Source organism: Miscanthus floridulus, chromosome 3, assembly GCF_019320115.1.
Source record: "Miscanthus floridulus cultivar M001 chromosome 3, ASM1932011v1, whole genome shotgun sequence".
In the NCBI taxonomy this organism is placed as follows: Eukaryota; Viridiplantae; Streptophyta; class Magnoliopsida; order Poales; family Poaceae; genus Miscanthus; species Miscanthus floridulus.
Window position 1 is genome coordinate 133,686,518 of NC_089582.1, and position 24,266 is coordinate 133,710,783.

At 43.7% G+C, this 24,266-nt stretch overlaps 1 protein-coding gene, 1 long non-coding RNA gene and 1 pseudogene across 2 annotated transcripts in view; 2 read left to right on the forward strand and 1 right to left on the reverse strand.

Annotated features, from left to right (window-relative positions):
• LOC136544473 (fasciclin-like arabinogalactan protein 11) overlaps positions 1-12,031 on the reverse strand; it is a 38,153-nt gene extending 26,122 nt beyond the window's left edge. The window contains exon 1 of the mRNA XM_066536627.1: positions 11,894-12,031. Coding sequence (XP_066392724.1) covers positions 11,894-12,031 — 138 coding nt within the window. The remainder of the gene's footprint in view (positions 1-11,893) is intronic.
• Positions 12,032-14,481: 2,450 nt separating this feature from the next.
• Positions 14,482-15,400, forward strand: LOC136547022 (uncharacterized). Its single transcript, XR_010781469.1, has 3 exons — positions 14,482-14,600; positions 14,694-14,920; positions 15,061-15,400. It is a non-coding gene; the product is annotated as an uncharacterized lncRNA (long non-coding RNA).
• Positions 15,401-16,282: 882 nt separating this feature from the next.
• On the forward strand, positions 16,283-20,818 carry LOC136544474 (probable U3 small nucleolar RNA-associated protein 7; annotated as a pseudogene).
• The last annotated feature ends 3,448 nt before the right edge of the window (positions 20,819-24,266 follow it).

The following is a 24,266-nucleotide window of genomic DNA, read 5'->3' on the forward strand; positions in this document are numbered from 1 at the left end:
AGAACAGTTTCGTCGTTCATCGGTTTGTGAGACCCCAACATCGTGAGATTAATCATTCATCTATAATTTGGTTGTTCTCTTTCTTGTTCTTGCTTGTGTTCTTCGTTGCGCAAGCAGGGATTAGCCTTCTTGACGAGGTCAACTGGATCCATGTCTCGGTTGATAACTAGAGGAGTTGTGGTGCTAATATTGCAGGGTTCGATCTTTCGATCTGAAGCCAGTTCGGTGTGTCATTCTCCGCCACAACGATAGTTACCTCTACCTAACAGAAGATCGGGATCCCCATTCCCATTAAGTGGTAATCAGAGCTAAGGTATACCATCAGGTTCATATTTATCCCCTAGTTTTGAGTGTTTCGCATTCGTCCCATAGTCCAGTGCCATAATCGTTTTTCCTGTCCTACAACTTTCCACGTCATAGCCTTTGCGTATTTCAGTTTCAGAGTCTGTCGTGTTGAGTTTGTGTCCTAGTCGAGGCCTTTTTGTTGGTTAGGTCGTGTTAGAGTCCAGTTCATGTGTTTTTCCCCGTCGTTTCCATCAAATCCTTACTGTTGTGACCAATTTTGCATGCATTGTTCCTGTTTTGTCCTCTAATTCGGAGTAAGTTCGTAAAACTGGTCTAGTTTTCGCAAACGAACTCGGATTTTGACGTTCCATATATCAAAATCGATCAGAAAAAAAATTAGATCCGTTCGTCCCCCAATATATTGGTGTTGAAAATTTTTATTTTGGCCAAAAACTGGTCACAAGATCCTCTTTTCGTGGTCACAAGCTTTTTGTCAATTTTAAGCACGTCTTCTGAATTTTTCACATGCCACGCATTTCACTTGTTTAAGCTCATATTTTCTATGGTTACTTATTTTGTGCTCCTATGTGAAAAAAATATAAAAAAAATAAAAAGAAAAAGTTGAAGTTTCCTAAAAAAACAACGACAACCCAAAAAATAGAAAAAAGAGAGGGGCAAAAGAGAAACAATATCTATAGGAGCACATAGAGAAGGCCAAAGTGAGTTGTGTTACCATGTGCTGTCTGGTTCTTTGTTTGTGTTGCTCTTGCTATCCACCATACTTGTTTTTCACACATCTGGCACCTTGCTATCCACCATACTTGTTTGTCACACACCTGGCACTTGGAACATTTTAGACCAACAACGAGAACAAGTACTTTGGACTATAATTCAGCATTACTTTCTATTACTGACTTATGTGCCAAATATACATATTATTCTTTGTGTGTCTTCCAAGCTCCACAAACTCTTCAGATCAGTATAGAAAAAGGCCCTTACAATCTCGGTACCAGTGCCTCATAGGTATCACGAATCAGCCACCGGTTGTACCACCCACTGCTTGTGTTGGTAAGAACTTTGTAAGAGCTTGGTAAGACGCTTCCACTTGCTGTGAAAAGTGACACCACTGCAACCACATAGTCATTTGGTAGGGATAACTTTCACCGTTTGTTCCCGTTTTTGTGTTTACAATGGCAGGAGGTGATCAGACAGGAGATAACAGTCCCAAGGATATCAACGAGTGTGTCAGCCAAGAGCAACTACAAGCTGCTATAGAGAATGCCCAAAAAAGGATGAATGAGGCCATCAGGAAGGCCATCACTGACGTACTCATTGAACTCAACATTGGCAACAGCATGGAGAGATTGGACAAACGAATTTTCACGCTAACTGACATGGTTACTGAGTTGGAAACCTTGGTGGCGGTCAACAACGATGTCTCCGGCAGCAACCCCGATGGTCTCTTGCCAGAAGACATGGTGCATGATGCCACTAGGAATATAGATTGAGCAGCCTTCCAACAAGCAAGATTACAACGACGTCTTCGCCACAACACGACAGGTATGGGTGGTGTCCACCACTATCAAGGTAATAATCATTGTGTGCCCAATGATCCTTATGCTAAGATTAAGTTCACAATACCATCTTTTTTGGGTCATTATGATGCTGAGGGATATCTTGATTGGGAGATGATAGTAGAACAAAAGTTTAGTGCCCACCTTGTGCCTGAGCATCATAGAGTTCGACAAGCTACTAGTGAGTTTAAGGACTTTGCCATTATTTGGTGGAATGGGCTAGCTACACAGGATGCTTTACTTGGTACATGGGAAGAACTTAAGATAGCTATGCGTAATCATTTTGTTCCTCCTTATCATAGAGACTTGCGTAAGAAATTGATGTATTTAAAACAAGGAGAGAAATCTATACAGGATTACTATGGTGAGCTCCAAAAGGGATTGATGCGTTGTAGTGTTGTGGAGGGGAACGAAGATTCTATTTGTCATTTCTATTTGGGTTTGAGGTGCGAGATTCAGGACATTGTTGATTATAAAGAATTTAACATTGTCAACCAGTTGTTTCAGTTCGCTATGCTTGCAGAAAAGGAATTGCAGGGGCGTGAACAACAGAGCAAGAGCAAGGTTAGCACCACATACACACCACGCTCGGCATCATCTTTTGGGCTGACCAAGCCAACCACTTTTCGGGCACTCCACCAATGAGCAAGCGACCAGCAGCCTCTAGAGTTACCACTACACCTAAGGCACCTCCAGCATGACCTTCAGATTTAGGTAAAAATTCTTTGCAGGTGCCTACCAAGAGTACCTCATCCGTTCCATAGACATGACGCACTTTGAGGATTCAGTGCCACCGCTACCATGGCATTGGCCATGTGCAGAAGGACTGTCTAAGTTAGCGGGCATACATTGCTACAAAAAGATGGTTACATCAGCACCTTTGACATTAAGGATGAAGAAGACCAAGATATAGATGAGGAGGACGGTGAAGTCCTTAGTGATGAGGCCATGGCAGCCTATAGGAGCATCATTGTACAGCGGGTGCTTAGCTCACAAGTACAGCAACCTGAGAAGCTACAATTCCATAACTTGTTCTAGATTTTTTTCATCATCAGCAACCGTCGAGCACGTGTCATTATTGATGGAGGTAGCTACAATAATTTGGTGAGTTCTGAATTGGTCAAGAAGCTTGGCTTGACCACATGCCCGCACCCACGTCCATACCATATTCAGTGGCTAAATGATTCTAGAAAAGTAAAGGTAACATAAACTTGCAGAGTTTCATTTTCTATTGGTTCTTATGCTAATTCTGTTAATTGTGATGTTGTACCTATGCAAGCCTGTTCACTCTTATTGGGTCGTCCTTGGGAACATGATAATGATGCTACACACCAAGGTAGAAGTAATAAATACACCTTTGTGCATAAAGGAAAGAAAATTACTTTGGTACCTTTGAACCCTGCTCAAATTGTACAAGCTGATAGAGAGCGCGCTGCTAGTTTGAATGATGTTCAATCTGAAAATCAGCAAGTTGCTAATTCTATTCTCCCACCAAAAAAGAATAAGTCTACATCTATTTCTAAGGCAGAGGGGATTAAATTGAAGGGTGATGTTATGCTTGCAACAAAATGTGACTTTGCTGAAATTTCTGATGATGACATTTGCTATGCTTTGGTATGCAAACGAGCTATGTTTTCGCTTGATGATATTCTAGCTCGGTGCCTCCTGCTATCACTAACCTTTTGTAGGAGTACGAGGAAATTTTTCTAGCTGAGATACCCCCGAGGCTGCCACCTATAAGAGGGATAGAGCATCAAATTGATTTGATTCCGGGAGCAACCTTGCCCTACCGTGCTGCCTATCGAACCAATCTTGAGGAGACTAAGGAAATTCAGCGGCAAGTCCAAGACCTTTTGGACCGTGGGTATGTACGTGAAAGCCTTAGTCCTTGTGCCATTCCTGTACTTTTGGTTTCTAAGAAAGATGGAATTTGGCATATGTGTGTTGATTGTAGAGCCATCAATAATATTACTATTCGGTATCGTCATCCTATTCCTAGGCTAGACGACATGCTTGATGAGTTGTGTGGCTCTATAATTTTCACCAAGATTGACTTGCGAAGTGGCTACCACCAAATTAGAATGAAACTTGGAGATGAATGGAAAACCGCGTTTAAAACAAAATTCGGGTTGTATGAGTGGTTAGTAATGCCTTTTGGTTTGACAAATGCACCTAGCACTTTCATGCGCTTAATGAATGAGGTTTTAAGAGCTTTTATTGGTCGTTTTGTGGTAGTTTACTTTGATGATATATTGATTTACAACAAGTCTTTTGTTGAACATATGGATCTCTTACGTACTGTTTTTAATGCTTTACGTGATGCACGATTATTCGGTAACCTTGAGAAGTGTATCTTTTGCACGGATCGAGTTTCTTTTCTTGGCTATGTTGTAACTCCATAGGGAATTGAGGTGGACGAGATGAAAATTGAAGCCATAAAGAGCTGGCCGGTTCTCCAAACCATCACACAGGTGAGGAGTTTTCTTGGTCTTATAGGATTCTACCGCTGCTTCGTCAATGATTTCAGCACCATTGCTGCCCCATTGTATGAGTTGACGAAGAAAAGGGTGGTGTTTCATTGGGGAAAGGCACATGAGGAGTCCTTTGATACTTTCAAGGACAAGCTCACACACGCACCATTGCTGCAACTTCTAAACTTTGGCAAGACTTTTAAGCTAGAATATGATGCTAGTGGAGTTGGCATTAGGGATGTTTTGATGCAAGATGGTAAACCCATTGCTTACTGTAGTGAAAAAATTGCATGGCCCTGTTTTGAATTATTCCACGTATGATAAGAAATTGTATGCACTTGTCCGTTCTTTAGAGACGTGGCATCATTATTTGTGGCCTAAAGAATTTGTTATTTATTCTGATCATGAATCACTTAAGTATCTTCGCTCTCAACATAATCTGAATCATAGGCATGCTAAATGGGTTGAATTTATTGAATCTTTTCCTTATATTATCAAACACAAGAAAGGGAAGGATAATGTGATTGCTGATGCTTTGTCTAGACGATCTACCTTGCTGTCCTAACTTGATTGTCGGATTTTTGGGTTTGAATCAGTAAAAAAACAATATGCGCTTGATCCTAATTTTAAGGATGTGTTGCTGAATTATAGAGAGGGACGCACATTGAATAAGTTTATGATCAATGATGGGTTTTTGTTTAGAGCTAACCGACTATGCATTCCAGTTGGCTCCGTTTGTCTTTTGTTGTTGCAGGAGGCATATGAAGGCGGATTGATGGGACATTTTGGTGCCAATAAGATGGAGGAGCTGCTGTCCACACATTTATTTTGGCCAAGGATGAGGTGAGATGTAGAACGGTATGTGGTTCGGTGCGCTATATGTCAAAAAGCTAAGTCGCAGTTGAACCCACATGATTTGTATATGCCTCTTTCTTTTCCTTCTACTCCTTGGGCTGATATATCTATGGATTTTGGGTTGGGTTTGCTAAGGACTAAGAGGGGGAGGGATAGTATTTTTGTGGTGGTTGATCGTTTTTCTAAGATGGCATATTTTATTTCTTGTCATAAGAGCGATGATGTTGTTTATATTGCTGACCTTTTCTTTCAAGAAATCGTTCGCTTGCTTGGTATGCCTTCTACTATTGTTTCAGATCGCGATGTAAAATTCTTAAGTCATTTTTGGTGCACTTTGTGGAATAAATTGGGGACCAAGCTGCTGTTTTCTACAATATGTCATCCCCAAACTGATGGGTAAACTGAGGTAGTGAATTGAACATCGTTCACCATGTTGAGAGCAATTTTGAAGCGCAATTTGAAGATATGGGAAGAGTGTTTGCCGCATGTGGAGTTTGCATATAATAGGGCGGAACATTTCACTACCAAGGTAAATCCCTTTCAGGTAGTGTATGGTTTTAACCCCCGTGCTTCTATTGATCTTTTGCCTTTACCTACCTCTGAAAGAACACATAGTGATGCTAGAGAGCGTGCTGATTTCATTCATAAGTTGCACGAAACAATTAAAGCAAATATTGAAAAAATGAATGAAAAGTATAGAATTGCTGGTAGTAAAGGTAGAAAAGAAATTAAACTTGAACCAGGTGATTTGGTTTGGTTACATTTGAGAAAAGATAGATTTCCTGAGCTGCGTAAGTCTAAATTAATGCCAAGAGCAGCTGTTCCTTATAAGATAATTGAGAAAATAAATGATAATGCCTACAAACTTGAGTTACCACCCGAGTTCGGGGTTAGTCCCACCTTTAACATTGTAGATTTGAAGCGTTATTTGGGAGATGAAGATGAACTTGAGTCAAGAACGACTAAGTTTAAAGAGGGGGAGGATGATGAGGACAGCACTCCTTTAGATGTACCCACTGATCCTCCAACCGTCATGTAAGGTCCAATGACCCGAGCTCGAATGCGTCAACTCAATTTAGAGGTAAGCTCGTTCTTAAGCGATCATTTTTCATACTTGAAAATAGAATACTACCTAATGATGTTATCTTGCTTAGGAACATTGGAGAGGGTCATGAGAGACTTAGAGAAAGAAGTGGAGGCGATGATGACCAACAAGGACGTCCAACAGAAACCAGAGGCCCGGTCCAACATGATTTCGAGTCTGCCTCGGCCTCCAGTACCAGTCTATCTTAAACTGGTCATCCAGGACGCATTCGGACTCCGTTTTTGACGATCCACATATGGTTGGAAAGCTAATTTAATAAGGAAGCCAATCCAAGTGGTCTCACATCAAAAGCTCCTCGGAATCCACGGGAATTATCGAAACAAGTCAGCATCCAGAATCTATCTAGGTGCCGCATCACCGTATTTGGTCCAATGGGTCGTGTATCATCTTTGAGCCTGTTAGGGGGCGCATCCAGGGTAGGAGACAACCCTAAGACCTTTATATTCATATGCCACCGCCGTTATTAGGTTTTGGGTATTGCTTAGATTAATCTGTCAAGAATAGTTTTGCCGTTCATCGGTTTGTAAGATCCCAACATCGTGAGATTAATCATTCATCTATAATTGGGTTGTTCTCTTTCTTATTCTTGCTTGTGTTCTTCGTTGCGCATGCAGGGATTAGCCTTCTTGGCGAGGTCAACCAGATCCGTGTCTCGGTTGATAACCAGAGGAGTTGTGGTTCTAAGATTGCAGGGTTCGATCTTTCGGTCTGAAGCCGGATCGGTGTGTCATTCTCCGCTACAACGATAGTTACCTCTACCTGATGGAAGATCGGGATCCCCGTTCCTATTATGTGTTCTCTCCCTTCTCTCTCTCACGTCGTGTCCTCTCTCTCGCGCCGCACAGGCGTCAGCGGCGGCGGCCATGGTGGCCATCGACGTCGATGAGGAAGGCAGCCACTGGAGCAGGTCCGGCTCTCCTTACTCCTCTTCCTTTCTCTTCCCTTTCCCCTTCTCTTCCTCAGCGCCACAGTAAAAAACAACCATGACGCGACGGCAGCCCGTGGCGGCCGGAGAAAAGGAAGGTAGCGGTGTGGCTACGGAGCCCCTCGCCGTCGCGCACACTCGCCCTAGGCTGAGTGTACCCCCGTCGAGCGGCCTTGCGGTTGCACCTTGACCCCGAAGCCCGAGGCGTAGGCCGCGCGGTGGCATGACCTCCCGGCCGGCGGCTCGGAACTTCTTCACGCGCGCTAGCGGATACGACGGCGCGGTCTGCTTCCCGCGCTACGACGGTGGTGTCTGCGGCGAAAGAGCCCTGGTAGGTACCCTCGCCGCTCCGTCCTTCTTCTGCTAGGGTTAGGTCTTAGGGTTCGGGTTTGGCCGGACCCACTGTTCATCTTCCCCGCCTACTCTACGCGGGTTAGGGTTAGGGTTTGAGTTCATCTCGAAACCGAGACCCCTTTCGTCTTTCTTTTCTTCACCCGATTAGGGTTAGGGTTAGGGTTAAACCCGATTTGCATTCTTTCGATTTGTCCATCTTCTTTCTAAAATCGTTCTTCTTTTCTACCCCAACACTCGATCTACACACTAGATGGTCTGGCTCTGGTACCATTGATAGGAATTCTAGAACCTCTAGTTGCAGATCAGTGGGTAAATGTATAACTTAGATAGGCTTGGTGATGTACCTCGTCCTAGGGCAGTTGTGGCCATGGCGTCGCAGCGACATGGCCGCCGGTGTCGTAGCAGCGTAGGCGCTATGGAGTCCTGAGGACGGCGACGTGTCCGGCGGTGCTTTCTGTCACTGCAGCACGCCCGTAATCGGATGGGGTCTTCTAGGGTTTCTTTAGAGGGTTAGTGGCGGTGGTGAACCTTGTCTTACGTGCTTTGGCCTTCACCTTTATCTTTACTTATAGCGCTGTGTGACAGAGGCCCGCCGACCAGTGATCGATTAAGTGTCCTCGATCAGAACGCGGTCAAAGGGTCCGATTAACCGTTGGGAGATCAAACTAACGAGAGACACGCTGGTCGTCGCGCGCTTCGCGAAACTTGGATCGGTATCGAGAATAAGGCATCGATTCCAAGTGCGATATGCATGGTAGCGTGCAACTCGTCGCGGTCGCGGTACGGCGCAGTCGAGTCCCCAGCGATCGACAACGACACGAGCTCGCCTGATTGAGATGGGAAAGCAAGCGAACCAAAACCAACGAACGCACCGAACCGGCCGACGTCCGCGCCCACCCGGCCGGGGCCCCAATCCCCCTCGATCAGCGGATAAGGCCACACGATGGAAGGACGCGACGGGCGACACAAAGCGGCCGGCCGGGCAGGCACCAGGCAAGGCCTGCGCGTGCAGGTGCGGCGACGTACGCAGGGGCGAGCGGAAAAGCCTGCGCTTTCGCGCGCGGGCGCGGCTTTGCGCGTGCTCGGACCGCACCGGATGCCAGAGTCCAGAGACCTAGGCGCCTATACCATCGGACGCAGCGACCACTGGTGGAGGGCTATGAGTTACTAGCTAGGACGCCGGGGGAGCCAGCTGTCAACCGGCCACTGCATGCTCCGGCGCGTCGTCCGGCCTCCGCCGCCTCTCTCGTGTCGATCGCGCGCAGGGCACCCTATGATGAATGATGGCGCTCGCGACGGACGGACGACGACGACGCATCGGCCGGTCGGGCTCCGCGCGAGAGTGCAGGCCGCGCATGTGGAGGGCAGAGGGGCTATAGAGGAAAAGGCGGCTCGGCGTCCAGCTCTCCACCGGAAATATCGGCTGTTCCCTGGGGACCCCTGCGCACGCTGTGACAGTGTGACCTGCTGTGATCAGCCACGCACCAGACGATCAGCTACGTGACGCCTGGGACGCTGAGGCTGGACGCCCAAGGGAATGTACGTACTCCTCCTACTCATACTGTGCATCGTGCTGTGTCAAGCTAGGCCGTGCGGGTCGCGGGCTAGCTGGAGCCTACGCCGCTACAGTGCCCTCCGCCCGGGGTCCGGGCGGCATATTCGTCCATGAATCTGGGAGGGCTGTTCGTATGGCCAGCCGGAATTGTTGGACGTCCACACGAAGCCTACCTGTAGCATGCATTTGACGACACATCGTCCAATTCGCTTAGGCTTGACTGATAAGCCATGATTAAAAGTACTGTTGACTGATTTGGTGTGAAAAAGAAATACTATTCGTTGACTGAAAAATACGACTTATAAACTAAAGCCTAAACGAACATGGCGATAATCTTTCTGACTTCTGACTGATTCCAACATGTGACTTCTGACTGAAAACTTTTGCAGGAATAATTGGATCTTTGGGACCCAGTGGTGAAGTAGTGATGGAAGAAACGCCCCATCACTCGTGCACTGCCGTTCAATCTATACGTGAAACAGAATGGCTTGCATGCAAATTTCTGGTCTAATGGAATGAAGCAAGTACCATCGTCCTGCTTTCTCGAAAAAAAAAACGCATTCTACTTTAGGTACTCTATACATGCCCCATCAGGAGATGTATGTGTATCCTACACATACTTTTGATGAACACCTGCATGTCCTTTTTTTTTTTTTGAAACATGTCCTTTGTTTATTTTAGCCTAAAAAAAGTAAAGAAGGCCGCGGGAGGCGTCAGCCGAAAGTTTGGTTTGTGAGAATGCAGCTGCTTCTCCACATATATATATATATATATATATATATATATATATATATATATATATATATATATATATATACATACATATGGAGAGTATATTCAGTAGTCATCTACAAAATAAGTTATTATGTAGCCACCTCTATTTACGATAATTTTATATACTAATTTACGATAATGTCAATACATATTTACTATAGTTGGGTTACTATAACACATGGGGATATTTATCATAACGTTATAGTAAACCACTTAGTAAGGAGTTACTATAATCTCGTAAATTAACATAGTAATTATCGTAACTAAAAGTGGCTACAGAATAAGTTATTTTGTAGCCAGCTACATGGTAGTAGTTCTATACATACATACATATATATATATATATATATATATATATATATATATATATATATATATATATATATATATATATATATATATATATATATATATATATATATATGGGCTGCCAATACTAAGGTCTTTAGAAATCAAATGGGCTGAGTTGTCCAATGGGGGCAGATTTGTCGAGTGTTTCTCTACGTCTTCTACCAAAGGCCTGACTAAGCTTCCATGGGTTTCTTTGGCCCAGAAGAAAGATTTCCTGAAGCCCTTTTAAAAACAAAAAATAGCGCCTTTGGTCTAAAAATGAACAAAAAACTAAATTAAATCATTTTAAAATTTAAACTGGAATTAAATCCTCTAGCCCTGAAAAAGAAGGAAGAATTTAAACATACAGTTACTGAAAGCAAACTTTTGAACTGACTAAAGAGAAAGAATATACTCCTATATCTGGCAGTGATTGTCAGCTAATGCCGCCACATTACGAAAATGGTTCAATGGATATGCAAACAGGCACATATAGGAGAGACCATGTATATCCTTCTCAACAATGCACATTTTGACTTGCTATTGCTGGCACAACATAACCAAGGTTCGTATGAGGGACCATATATATGCATAAGTCTATGTCTCTTTTCCTTCACACACTTTGGCTCGCCACGTCGTCACAAATAGTCACATATATTTATGAGATACCATATTTGTTTGCCAACTTGTTGAGCCTTGATTCTCAAACATTCATTCAATAAAGTATAACTCAAATGTATACGATAAGATTAAATTCTTACTCAACACTTAGTAGACTTATTTGACCTTTAATCATATTGTCATTCAATTGATAAAAAAACACTAAAGAGATAGATGCACTTTTAGGCCCGAGATATAAAAGTAGAGTTATGATTAGTTTGAATGCAAGGTTTTGTGAGATCCGATTAGAATTGAAAGCTATGGAAGGATTAGTAAAAATAACAAGTATTTTGATATCTAGGACAAGTTTGGCTGCTCATTCTATCTTTATATTACCGTACTATTGTCTTCTAAGGACCAACATTCATTTAAATAGGAAATAGGTTGCTATGTGCATACAAAATAACACTAAGTGTGTTTACATGTATGGATACAAAAGCAGCATATTGTCCTCAATCAAAAATACAAGTAGCCAAACACATCATGATTTCGAAAAAGTAAATGGCACCCAAAAAACACTAGTTTATAAATCCTATGGTATTGTATGGCTTTGGTTTTTAAAAATATAAGTTTGTAAAATTACTAGGTAAATGCCCGTGCGTTGCAACGGGAACACATAATACCACGATAACATATGTATGAGCGTGTGTTATACTACTATCTAAAATAGATACCACAATCATAGTGTTCCAATCAATATTACATAAGTCTTCACGAAAGATAGATAGTTAAAATATAACTCTAAATTTGAATGCAAAACTAAAACATCAACTTCAATTGTCGCATCACTTCAATTAAGAATCAAGTGCTACGGAAAGATAATCATAACAAGTTTATGTTTCACAGGACATGTTTTAGAATCTATTCTACAATTAAGAATCTAATCTCTCAATAGTTCAACTAAGAGAACATGCTTTGCACGAATACCATGGAGGCTGATAACCCAGATCAGAGAAAGTAATACCTGAGTGACCTCCGTGAGGGCACCGGTGATGCGGACCTCACCCTAGCCCTGCCAGCGAACACCGGCTCCACGGGCTTCCGGCGCCACCGCACGCTGCCAGTACTACGACCCGAGGCGGTGGCGGAGTAGCTGAGGGTCTGCGCGAGGTCAAAGATGCCGAGTTCCTGCATCCACTCCATGTTCTCCTAGATCCTCGCGGTCCACTCGCGCTCGTAGTCCCCAATCACCTCCACCTCGGCCGCCGCCAGCGGGGACGCCGGGCTACCCGACGGTTGGTCAGGGGCAGGGTTCTTCGGCGGCCGACCCCACCGTCTTGGGGCAGGAGCAGCACGTGCAGGCGGCGTGCACGCGGTAGCGGCAGCCGGCAAGATCGAAACCACACGTCCTCCAGGCGTCACAGAGCAGCATGGGCAGGAGGTGTACCACGAGGTCCTTTAGTCCCTCCCACGACAGCCGACAGTGGATGGATCGGCTGGTGAGGAAGATGGAGGACATCAAAGGTGAGGGCGATGATGGCGAGGACTGCCCGTGACGGTGATGACGGCGCAAGATCCTGGCGGGTGACGGCGACGACGGGGCGGCGGATGAGGACGACGGCAGCCGCGAGTGGAGAGCAATTGTCTGTCTACGGTCGAATCTTGGGGCGTGAGCTAGATGACGATTCCTTTTCTCATGGATGAATCACGGGGAGCGACGCAGATGGTGGTGGACAAATCACGGGGGAGCGACGCGGATGACGGTTTTCTTTTATATCGCGCGGGGGAAGCGCGGTGAAAGCAGGCGGGAATCGTAGGGGCAGACCAATGACCCAAAGCGGTGATTGTGGCACCAAAAAAATATCTATCGCGGAGAATTGATTTTTGCCTGCCTGATTTGCTACGGCTGTTATGGGGATTGAGCTGATCGCATGAAGCGAGTGCGCATTGCCTTCCTGATCTTATCGCATGGAGCAGCTTTGATGTCGTACATGTGGACGGAATAGTTATGAATGTTTTAGTTGTACGGACGATATAAATTTTGCCTATGACGCACATGCTTATAGCTTTCATGAATCTTTAGGCCTAAAAAATAACCAACATTGTTTTTTTTAAACTAACGTTGTTAGTCACGCTTCACCTGCATGCTGAAAAGAAGCATCAGAACTGGTACACCTACACTCGCGTCCTCCTCATCCTACACTGAGTTGATGAAAAGCTGATGAATCGCTTGATGATACAATAGAAAAATAAGCACTTGAGCGGCAGAGCTGCTAGAAGCTCAGAGGAACACAAGGACCTGCTGCTAAGCAGCAAAAGCAGTTCCTGCTGCAACTGCGCTAGATGCACGAATAAATCGACTAAAATCAGAAGCAATATGGTCGAGGAACTAACCAGGGCCAACACTAAAAGAAATAGCACCAAAAGAATCAACCGCTGGTGACGTACGTGATGAAATTTTTTATCCTGCTCGCCTGGCGTCTGTCTCCTTCGGTCGTTCCACTTTCCCCTTCTGCTGGCTGCTGCTCTTGTTATGTAGCGGATGGGCATCAAAATCCGGAATTGCTGCTACTTGGCAACCTGCTCCTGTGCGAGCTCGCCTGCTTCCTCGGCGCCTCCATCTCTTCCCTATCTCGTATTGCTTTAATTCTCGCTCTCTCCCGAGTCCTCCCTCCAGAGAGGAAACCTAGGTTCAGCTCGAAGTTGTTCCCACCGCCGACGCCCAATGATGCAACACCTGAGGTTGTTGCATGCTGCCATGGCTCCATCCCCCTCCTTGCTTATCAGCCGAGAAAAAGTCCACCTTTCCCTTCATAGGGTCCATGAGGCAGGGAAGAACACCTCATCGGCGGCGTTCAAGAGGTCAAGAACTCCCGCTTCTCCATGGCTTCCCAGTAATGTCCCTATCCTCCTTCCGTGGCTCCTCCCTTCGGGGAGGTGCGGATCTCTGAGCGGTAGGTCCTTCCGATGAAGAGCCGCGCGTCTCTAGTGGAGCAGCGGCAGGTCCTTGCGGACGAAGCGTTGGACCTCGTATCTACGAAGAGAAGTTGACTGATGAACGATCAGTTTCCTTATCCAGCGTGATTTGTGGATACATACATGAAGGAAAAGTAAAGGAAGGGGAAGGGGAGGCGTGATCTACGGGCTTCCTTTTGTGTCGCTTTCGTTGGGTTGGAAGGGGGCGACGGGATCAAGTAGGACACGGAATTTTACCGGCGAACGAGCGGAGCGATATGGAGGGGCGATGACCGTGTGGTATTTACGTCAGGGTGGAACGTCCGGCGCGCACACCAAACTGTCGTTGGACGAAACCCATATGTATTTTTTAGATGGAGCAAATAAGGGAATATTGATTTTTGCCTTCCTGATTTGCTGCGGCTGTTATGGGGATTGAGCTGATCGCATGGAGCGAGTGCGCGTTGCCTTTCTAATCTAATCGCATGGAGCGGTTTTGTATAGCACATGTGGACGGAATAGTTATGAATGTTTTAGTTGTGTAGAGATAATTTTATTAGACAACTACAATAACCAAACCAATCTAATTGGAGAATCTGATTTGATCCGTGGGCCTACATATTCACCTGCTTTAGGCCCACAATTTTTTTAGGGTGCATTCACCGCCAGCCTTTTTTCTCTCCCGTCCACCCTTCACGCGTGCGCATTCTCGTGGCGCTACTAGGCGACCGCCGCCGCCGCTCTACGCCACGTGAGCCTCGTAGGCTCCTTCTCCAAGTCTTCGTCGGGACCTTCGCTGGCAACCAAAAACCACCAGGTATGAGCACCCCTCCTCTTCCCTTCCTGCTGTGTTGTGCGAAACCGAGCACCCGAACCCTAACCTAATCTATTTCATTTTTTTTTTCAAAAGTTATTGGGCGTACCATGTCATTTACTGGGCCCGCCCCTGACCACGAGCTGGAGATGAAGGAGGCCAACGGCGTGTTCGCTGGTTGGTCTGGTGCTGATTTGGGCTGACTGGTGCTGGTTTTTTGTGAGAGGAAAATATCGTTGGCTGGATGAATAAGCCTGGCCGAAGCCAACACGTGAACAGGCTGCAAGTATTCACGGGGAAGGGTGCTGACCTGGAGGATGGAGGTAATCCATTATTGTGCTTTTGCAAACGAGTTGCAAGTGTTAATCATTCTACTTAGGATGAATATGCTGGCCAGCTATGCTACTGATAGTTCCTCTTGAAACTGACCATTGACTAGTTTGGTTCTGGAATGGTTTTGTAGGCGCTGTGGGACAAGAATTAGAAAGGCCAGCTCACTGTAAAAGAGAAGCTACTGCAAAAGCTGCTGCACAACACCGTTTAGCCCAGCAAATTGAAATGCTCGACCCTGGAGATGAGGCTATTTTTAAGCTGTTCCTAGAGAGGTACAAGGGGTCGCCTCCTCCAAATGTGGTAGCGGCCCTTACCGCTCTGGCTCACGCGCGCAATGGTTCATCCAGGAGGGGCAATGTTATTGTGGCTGAAGAAGTTGAGAAAGAAGATGAGTAATAGGATGTAGCTCTTTTTCTCTTGGTTCTATGTTGTTTCCTTGGTTGCGAGTAATCCCTTAGGTTTTTCTCACCTTGGTCGGTAATCCTCGCCGAGCGAGTTGTTTAAGTTGTATTGTGCCTCTGGTGCATGTATCTGCTTCCTTCTTATTAATATAAGCCGGCTTTGTCGGATCTTTAAAAAAAACTGCTGCACAGACCGAAACAGTCATCTCTCATTTCATTGCATTGTTCTGAATTTGGATCGCAAAACAAGTTGGGTGTCTCGCTAGAAAAATCTTAGGTGTAATTGTGAACATTAGGTGGATGAAACAAGAAAATCTGATATTAAAAACCTGTGATTGGTTATTGTTTGTGTATGTTATTGTACCACAGAATTGATGTTTAGCTGTATTGACTCCAAGGGAATCCTGTTTGGATGAACTGATGAAGTGCAGGTTAGCATTTTAAGCATTATATGAGTTACTGGAACATTACTGGCAAAAAGGACAAAGCCTCAGGGAGATTTGTATGTTGTGTTTTATGCATATTGGCTTACTGAAAGTACAATTGCTGAGTTGAAACATACTTGCTTTGGAGCAGAACTTTGTTATCTTAGATCAGCTCCTAGCCCTTCCTCTGAGCAGAACTGGGACATCGATGCGGTCTCTAATATGTCACTTTGTCTAGCAATATCTATAAAAGTATATTGTCTTAAATAAAAAGTATGAGTAGTTTTCATAATAAATATAATGATGCCAAACTTGTCCTTTCAATCTATATAAATATTTTTAGATATTGATAGTTGAAGATATAAAAAAGTTTGGCTCAAAGGCAAACCTAGATGGACTTGTATTTGTGATAGGAGGAAGTAGAAGTAGCAATTTGTGAAACGGCATGCCTACCTTTTTGAAGACAGTATGAGGGGCTCTATTGCTTTGTTGGTGTTTGTGTTGGCATTCCTGTCTCGCCGCTGCTATGTACCTCTGGGTTTGCCCCGTCGGCCCGTCTTGTAACCTTTCATTCCCGGCTTTGCAGGTATCTGTGGAAATATATTCAGGTGGGGACTGTCGTCCCCCCTGGTGACTTGTCAAAAAAACTTAAATATGTTTATCTTTTAGATTAGATTCCTTAGTTTGACTCGCGATTCTCATAACCTTCGTTCATGATGATTATGCTCTTGAATTAGCTATTGTCAACACGCCGATCTCCTGCGCATATGAGAAAAAAGCCATTGTTCATTTTGAAGATTTGTCCTTGTCTGTTTTCTGTTACTCGGTTTTGCAGTGGCTTATGTCTACTAATGAAGGTCTTTTAGAGCCTGATCATTTGGAGAAGACATAGATTTTCACAAAGGGATATATTGAAGGAGGTGGATCTTTTGAGTTCAAGAAAACCATTTGATATGATCTTACCTGGTAAATCTTATGAGGTAAGTTCTTTTTACCATTGAAGAATTTTCATCCACACGGGTTTACTCCACTTACCCTTGTGTATGCCAGCTTCTAGTTCTGTTACACTGGAGTTGTTTTTTCTGTAAGTATAGGAACTAGATGCTAGAGAAGGCTAAAACAATAATGAGTGGTAGGAGTGAAAGATAAAAGTATGATAGAAATGGCTATTTTTTTAATGCTATCCTCATTGATGAATGATGAGGAAGATGGCATATAGGCATGTACATGAGAACTTGCAAGATGGTTGCAACCAGATCATGGATCTCGAAAGTTACTCAAATTTGTGGGAATTTCTTTATGCCATCCTCTACATGCCAAAACTAGACATGCTGGCCTACTTGCACACAGTGTTTGAAAAAACGCTATTAAGCACTCACCCAGGTGCGCTTAAGCATAAGGAACCTTGGTGTATCACCTAAGCCACATGTGTCTAATTAAATGCAGCCTAGCGGGCAAGTGGCATGGAAGCGAGGAAAATTGGGAGCGAGGCAGGCTGTCAAGAGCACGGGTTGGCTGGCCGAAAGGTCTTGCACTGCAGTTGTTGCCATCACATTCTTGCTGTCTCGCTGCTGATTGCGAGAGGAATCTCAAGCTTGTGCTCCTTGTGTTGCCGCCGGCACAGCACCGCCCCATGCAAGCCCTCCCTAGCGCATGCTATCACGAGGCCGGGCCACCTGAGGCCAGTGATGCGAGACCGTACGACATGCAAATTGTGGCTGGCATTGTGGTGCAAGTGTGCATCGCTGGGAAGAGGAAAGAGGTGCGGCACCGGAGGCGATGTGTGCATACTGCAAGAGAGACAGGAGGAGAATAGTATGGGAGGGCATAAGGTTTGGCTGTAGGATCATTAATCAATGTTTTCTGGGCCAAGGGAGATACCACTGCTGTCCTGCTGGGCCTATTATCAAGGATGGTCTAAATTTGTGATGTAGTGATGCACTCAAGGACATCCTGGCAAAAAAGAAAAAACATTTATAATTGTGTTTAATCTCCACTTAGGTACCCTTGGACCTTGGCACTAGGCAGTCGCCTGGTGCCTGCCTAGCGCCCTTTGGTACCTTGCTCGCACAGATGGGTCTGGTCACCTCCTACCATGGATCCATAGGCGCGTCATTAGTGTGTGGGGTTCATTTCATCCACTTGATTTCCAAATATCCCTATATGGTGGCACCTCCGGGAGGAGGGAGGGGAATGGATGGATATGGAGGCTGAGTCATATGTAAGTCTCAAGGGTTTGGTTGCAAAAATTGTGTTGATCAAGCTCCCCTTTGCCACACAGGTAGCCTAGTAAGCACCAACTTGTTCGATCATGTCCGCGGGGTAGCATGAACACTTAAAAAAATTATGTGGCAACTTTTAACTGCTATCAAGATGGAAGTTCTACATTTAATGCAATTAATAACTTAACTCTGATAATGTATTTTTTCCCATTTCATATGCTTTGAATTGTGGCAGCTAAATGTAAACCAACCTGATTATTGTACTCCAGGCTTGTCATTTTCTTAGAATAGCAGGAGGCTATTCCTGTCTTTTTGTGTTTATGGTCCATGTTTACTAAGATGAACTCCATTTTGAACAATGTTGGTGGCCCTGCACCAATGGTGATGTATCTTTCAATTTCTGTCAAAATATTTCCACCATCACCCATGCTCTTTTTTGCCACTTTCTCCCAGTTTTAATAATCACAACAAGCATTCATGGATATTACACTTATCTGGTTTGTTTTTTATTTCTTTAGGTGAGGGAAACTGTTCACGATGTGACATATTTACACAATGAGCAGTTGTATGCAATCGCTCAAAAACGTATATTTTTTACTTTCAACTATGTACTATGTCATCATTGTTCATAAAATATTTAACATGTATTAAGTATTAACTGTTGGTTTGAAAAATATGAAATGAAGGAATATTAAAATTGATATCAATCTCTGCTCAGGATCTCATAAATGAGAACACGTTGCCAAATTTTTGTGAGATTTTTTGATCAACCAGGTCATAATATTATTTCCAAGTTGTTGCATGTTCCTCATAGAAATATCCTGAAGTTATCCTTTCAAAAAATAAATCCTGAAGCTATACTATTCCATGCAACCTGCATTTATGTGAACAATAAGCCTATTTCTGGCAGCCCATTGAACTTCTAGTCATAATCGGAATCTTGATAACGTGAGGTAGGAGCAGCTGAGAGTTGCCATTTGAGGTCTGAGATTTGACTACTTTGAATTCTTGTCTGGAACTGTTCGTCACTGCTGTACTAAGCCATTGGATTATTCTATAGTTTTAAATGTTTATACTAGGCTAGATCAAGCAAAATTGTATATGCTTGTAGTTGATGCTTTATTCTTCAAGGCAGTTGGATATGGCTGTTGGTCTCTGTTTCCTGTGTACTATTAACATTTCGTAGTTACTCATGGAATATTTTTGAAACAGGTAACCCTATACATATATAATCGACATGGTACAGAAATTCACTGTCTGAAGGTAAGCATGATTGCAATGTCTTTTCTCTTGGTGAATATAGGAGTTATTGATACTTCTGTGTTGCTGTACTGTTCATGCTTTTAGGAAAATTGTAGAAAAAAGTATTATATTCTCTTTGTTTGCATCCATGAAAACTGCACTACATGTCAAACTGAAAGTGGACCTTAGCCACATGTGACTGAGTCTCAATAACATTGGTATTTTCCAAGAACATATAATTTTTCAGCAATACTGAAAATAAAAGTTTGCAAATGTTAAATGATCAATAAGACATACTTCACCGTTCAGTCATCAAATGCTCTGCATCCAGGAGATCATCTGTCACTTGATCAATTTAGTACCTTTTTGTTCTCCTTTTATATCCCACTGGGCATTCAAATGAACTTATTGTACTAAATTTCTTTGGAGTATAATACTGTGTGCCAATCAGCATCGCAACAGTTTAGCAACATAGAATTTGAGAGGTGTTTATCAGTCAACCTGTCCTTGGTGCATAGACGTCCTAAACTCTGAAGATGTTTTCTTTTGTGAGCCTGATCACTTCTATGTTGGCAGGAACATGGAAAAGCATTGGAACTCCAATTTATGTCTAAACAATTCCTCTTGGCATCGATAAACAGCTTTGGGCAGCTCCACTACCAAGATGTGAGCACTGGTGAAATGGTTGCAAATTACAGGACTGGTCTGGGCTGTACCGATATATGCGGGCCAATCCTTACAATGCTGTCATTGCCCTTGGGCATGCTAAAGTTGCCATGTGGAAGCCAACCAGCGTGAAACCCCTTGTTACTATGCTGTGTCATCATGGCCCGGTGACTGCTGTTGCATTTGACAGGGGCGGCCACCTTATGGCAACAACAGGTGTTGACAGGAAGATAAAGATCTGGGACCTGAGGAAGTATGAGGTTATACATTTTTATCCACAGGCCACAGCGTGCTCAGTCCTTGGATTTTAGCTAGAAGGGGCTGTTGGCCTGCAGTAATGGATCTCAGGTAGAGATATACAGGGATTCTGGTGGGAATGATTATAAACTTTACATGAAACACAAAATAATGAAGGGCTATCAAGTCGGGAAGGTTTCGTTCCACCCGTATGGAGATATTCTAGGGTTTGGGCACTCGATGGGCTTTTCTTCCGTCCTTGTTCCAGGATCTGGTGAGCTGAACTTGTTGACAACCCCATGTAAACTACCAAGCATGAGCGTGATGAGGAGGTGCATGCTTTCCTCAATAAACTCCCGCCGGAGACTATCATGCTCAACCCGAACATGATAGCCACTGTAAGAGCTCCAAAGAATAAAGAGAAGAAGACCAGTAAGGAGATTGAGGAAGAAATGGAAGATGCCATTGAAGCCGCCAAGAACATTGAGCGCAAAAAGAAGACCAAGGGTAGGAGCAAACCTAGCAAGCGGGCCAAGAAGAAAGAGGAAGATGTTTTCAAATCCAAGAGGCCCTTCCTAGAGCAATCCAAGGAGATCGTTGGGCGACCTGACAACAAACAGCTGATAGGCGAAGATGTCTAACTCCCAAAAGGCTTGCAGCGGTTTGCCAAGAAACCACAATCATGATCAATATTAACAGAGTTGGGACTTTACATTGGTTTGTTATGCATCACTGGTGAGCTTTTATGATTTAACTGGCCAGTATGTAAAATTCCCACATGAGGAAATGGTGCACAGAATGTGCTGAAATTTGTTCTGAACCGTTGGTATTCCAGTGGGCATGGCCGTGTCAGCTGAATTTTTTTGCTCTTTGGTTATCGTAGAGTTTATAGCCCTTTTCATTCAGATGAAGTAGATAATTCAGAATCCTAGGTTTATTTTGGATCAAAACTTTGAACCTGAAGCACTCATTCGCTACTGTCCTTAAGGCTTGAGCTTTGGTTATCTACAATATCCATGTCGGGAAAGGCGGTGCTTGTACAAAATTGCAGTAACATTGTTTGAGGAAACGTGGAAGGTATGCCTGCAGGCTGCAGGATTTGAACTTGGAACTGAAGACAATGCGGAAATCGGCGAGTGCAAATCAACAAGTGCTCTGGCCACATTTGTGTTCGTTATTGCTCCTTCCTTTTATCCTTACCCCCTTTTTAAGGTACGTGCGACTCAAGATTCAAGCTTTTTAATCTTTTGATTAACATTTAATCTAAGAATATATAGATTATACTATACAATTTTGATATCAACTTTCTAATCTTTTGATTAACAATTAGTTTACGAACCTGTGGATTATACTATAAGTTTAATATCACTGGATTTATATTTGAAAGTGCTTAGCATAATGCCAATTTTATGGCCATGGAGGTTATAATATTAAATTGATGAGCACAGTGTAGCGTTGCAGGCCATATAGGATCAAAATTGTGTCTTGTATGTATTTTTAAAGGTAAGTATCGTCTATGCAAAAGCCCAATTTGACTGTAACCAATGGGAGGAGAAATCGGACATGGACAAGTATGGATTTCTATCCTTCCTTCCCGAAAAATAGAAGGATATCCGGTTGTCATAAGTTAAACTACTATTCTAAGATTGATCAAATTTATAACAATTATTACTGTAACATTTACTGTATCAAATGAGCTTCCTTAGATATATTATGAAACCTATTTTATAATTTATCTCTTTGATCTGATAGATGCTAATACTTTTCTCTATAAATTTGGTGAAACTTAGGATGGTTTGATTTAGAATAATAGAAATGCATTATATTTCAGGATAACCAAAAATCTATTATATTTCAAGACATAGCGACTATTGTTGGTGTTTCATATCGCTGGCAAGTAAATTTGACTATTGTTGGTGTTTCGTATCATCGGCAAGTAAATTTTGTGTCACCCACGGGATTCCCAATGAGGTATCACACATGACTCGAAGATAAAACATAAGTATATTTTTGCAACGGATGAAGTAATTGTCAACTAATGCAGTGAGGTGAGGTCGATCACGACAACGGATATGCAAACAAGCATACGGGCGGGCGGCAGGCACTGTAAACTTTACATCAGAACAATACTAATTTATGGCGGCTTTCCTGAAAAACTGATTTCCTCCAAGACCATCCTGTCGTGAAAACGACACAAATTCCTCTCAGCATGGTCTTTTTCACCATTTGTTTTCATCTCTTCAGGCCCTGATTTCAACCATGTATACATAGGCGCCGGTGCAGCCGTCTAGTTCATTATATCAAATGGACAAACTAGAAGCTACTAGCTAGCAATTTTAGGGGCACTTTGTTAATCACCGCAATCGAAAATGTAACAAGCAGTCGGCGATGGGCGGCATCATCTGTTAACTTGTAGTACGCTGTCTGTTGACTACTATGACTAGTCACTTGCCTGACCTACTTGCTGCATTGGTCCCATCACTACTAATTTATGGCGGCTTTCACACATAAAAAAACCATTTCATCATAAGACCTTCCTGGGTACCTGTCACAGAAACGGTACAAAAATTGTGTGCTCGATCTTCGCTCGGCCTTTTTTTCCCACATGTCTGCGTGCACTTGGTTTCAAACAGAGTTGTCCTAATTTATTTTTTAATTTTATTCAACCTAAATCCGGCTTGATACACTTCTTTTTTCATCCGAAACAGTGTTTTTCTCTCACAAATTCCTCCAGCATTCCTCAAAACCATCCAAATTCCTCTAGAATTCCTCCAAGCGAACAGGCTCATAGTATCAAATAAGTATAATATGAAAATATATTTTATGACGAATTTTAGAGGCGATAACTTAAACTTATTGTTAGACGGAAAAGTGTATTGCGCTTGCACAGTGTGCAGCCATGTAGTTTAATTATAGGAATGGACAAACTAAGCTACTAGTAATCAACTAATCATACTATCATAGGGCACTTGCTTTGCATGTCTCTATCTGCGTGTAATAAATCAATTTGTCTTCCCAGTCTTTTGATGGGCACTTCAAATTTGTATGCTTCCGACGGGGAATATTTTTCTTTCTTTCTTTCTTTCTTTCTTTCTTTCTTTTTGAAACAAAATCATTTTCCTACCTCGCGTGAGTGTATATATCTGTCGAAATCTCCACGGATGCACGACTCCTGTTTTCAAATGCAAGATCGAGACCTTTTGTATGCATATAAAACGGCTGCGTGTAGTGTAGTGCAATTATTTGTGTGTCCCACGTTTTCGGTAGCGGTTACTGTCGCTGATTAGCACCCGGCTTCTTCATGCGTTTTAAGGAACTGATCTTTCTTGAGACGAGCCAACCCCTTTGTGGTTTAGGTAGTCTATTCATAATTGATTCGTTTGTTGGACCACCAAACGCGCCAGCGCCACAGTTTCAACTTTCAACGGTGTTTTGCATCAGAGGCGTATTAAAAACTCACCGATTCCGACCTCTTGGTAGATTGCTGAGCAGTGGGTGAGCAAACGGCGACGTGCTTGTCTCGCCCCCCGGTCGTATCTGTCGCTAATACACTGAAGAAGAGGAAGAAGAAACACTACTTGCTCAGCGAAATACAATAAGATGCCGTCGGTGAACGGCGATGACACTGCGACACTGTGACATAGTGGCGAATCCAGACAAAAGTGGCGCTGGGGTCGGTACTAATATACACCGGGGTCTTTGCCTTTGGATAACTGTACAAAACAATAAGTACCACTGAGTTTGGGCAAATTTATTGGGGTCAGCTGACCCCGACGACAAAGCCTAGCTTAGTGTGACAGTAACATTAAACCATGCTGTGATGAAATCTAGCCTGAGAGTCCGATACGCTAACCGTTCCCTGATGAGTATCACAAGTCGCCACAACATCGTTTTCTTGCATGATTTGGGTGGGAGCTCCAGAGTCTGAAAGACTGAAACCAACTGGAGAGCTCGGCGCCAAATTTTCCAGCTCGTGCATTGACCAGTCTCAGTGATGGACCGGCCACCGGTAGTTGGGCTGGGAAGGGAATCTCGGGCGGGCCATCCCTTTTGACTTCACTGGATCGGAAGGAAAACCCATGGCCACCTTTAGGACACCACGTCCAGTTCCTTTCGCCTCCGGCATCCGGGATCCCTACGGCT